A 351-nucleotide genomic window follows, 5' to 3' on the forward strand; every position below is an offset into this window, starting at 1 on the left:
CGTCACTTTTTCTCACCTGAAGCGTCTTCAAGAAGGAACATGAGATCCCTGAAGATATGGCTCCACTCGCGGTCGCTCTCGTCTTCCCTCCAGGCGCAGTACCATTCCTCCACAGATACCTGCAGGAGGAGGATGTGAAGAGAAGTGAATGTGAAGGAATGATAAAATGACGGTGTTGGATGTGAAGGAATGATGAAATGGCCAGTGTTGGATGTGAAGAAATGAAGAAATGCCGGTGTTGGATGTGAAAGAAGGGGTAAAAATTTCGATGGTGGATGTGAAAGGGTGACGAAATGTCGGTGTTAGATGTGAAAATGGTGAAATATTATTGCTGTATTTAAAAGGATAATG

General features: G+C 44.2%; 1 protein-coding gene across 1 annotated transcript in view; it reads right to left on the reverse strand.

The window, feature by feature from the left end:
* Positions 1 to 351, reverse strand: part of LOC119586204 (calexcitin-2-like) — a gene marked incomplete at its 5' end in the record, with an annotated part of 119,930 nt that overhangs the window by 4,522 nt on the left and 115,057 nt on the right. Inside the window, 1 exon segment of the mRNA XM_037934906.1 lies at positions 17 to 119. Within this exon segment, the coding sequence (XP_037790834.1) occupies positions 17 to 119 (103 nt within the window).

This window comes from Penaeus monodon, chromosome 21 (genome assembly GCF_015228065.2).
Source record: "Penaeus monodon isolate SGIC_2016 chromosome 21, NSTDA_Pmon_1, whole genome shotgun sequence".
Classification (NCBI taxonomy): domain Eukaryota; kingdom Metazoa; phylum Arthropoda; class Malacostraca; order Decapoda; family Penaeidae; genus Penaeus; species Penaeus monodon.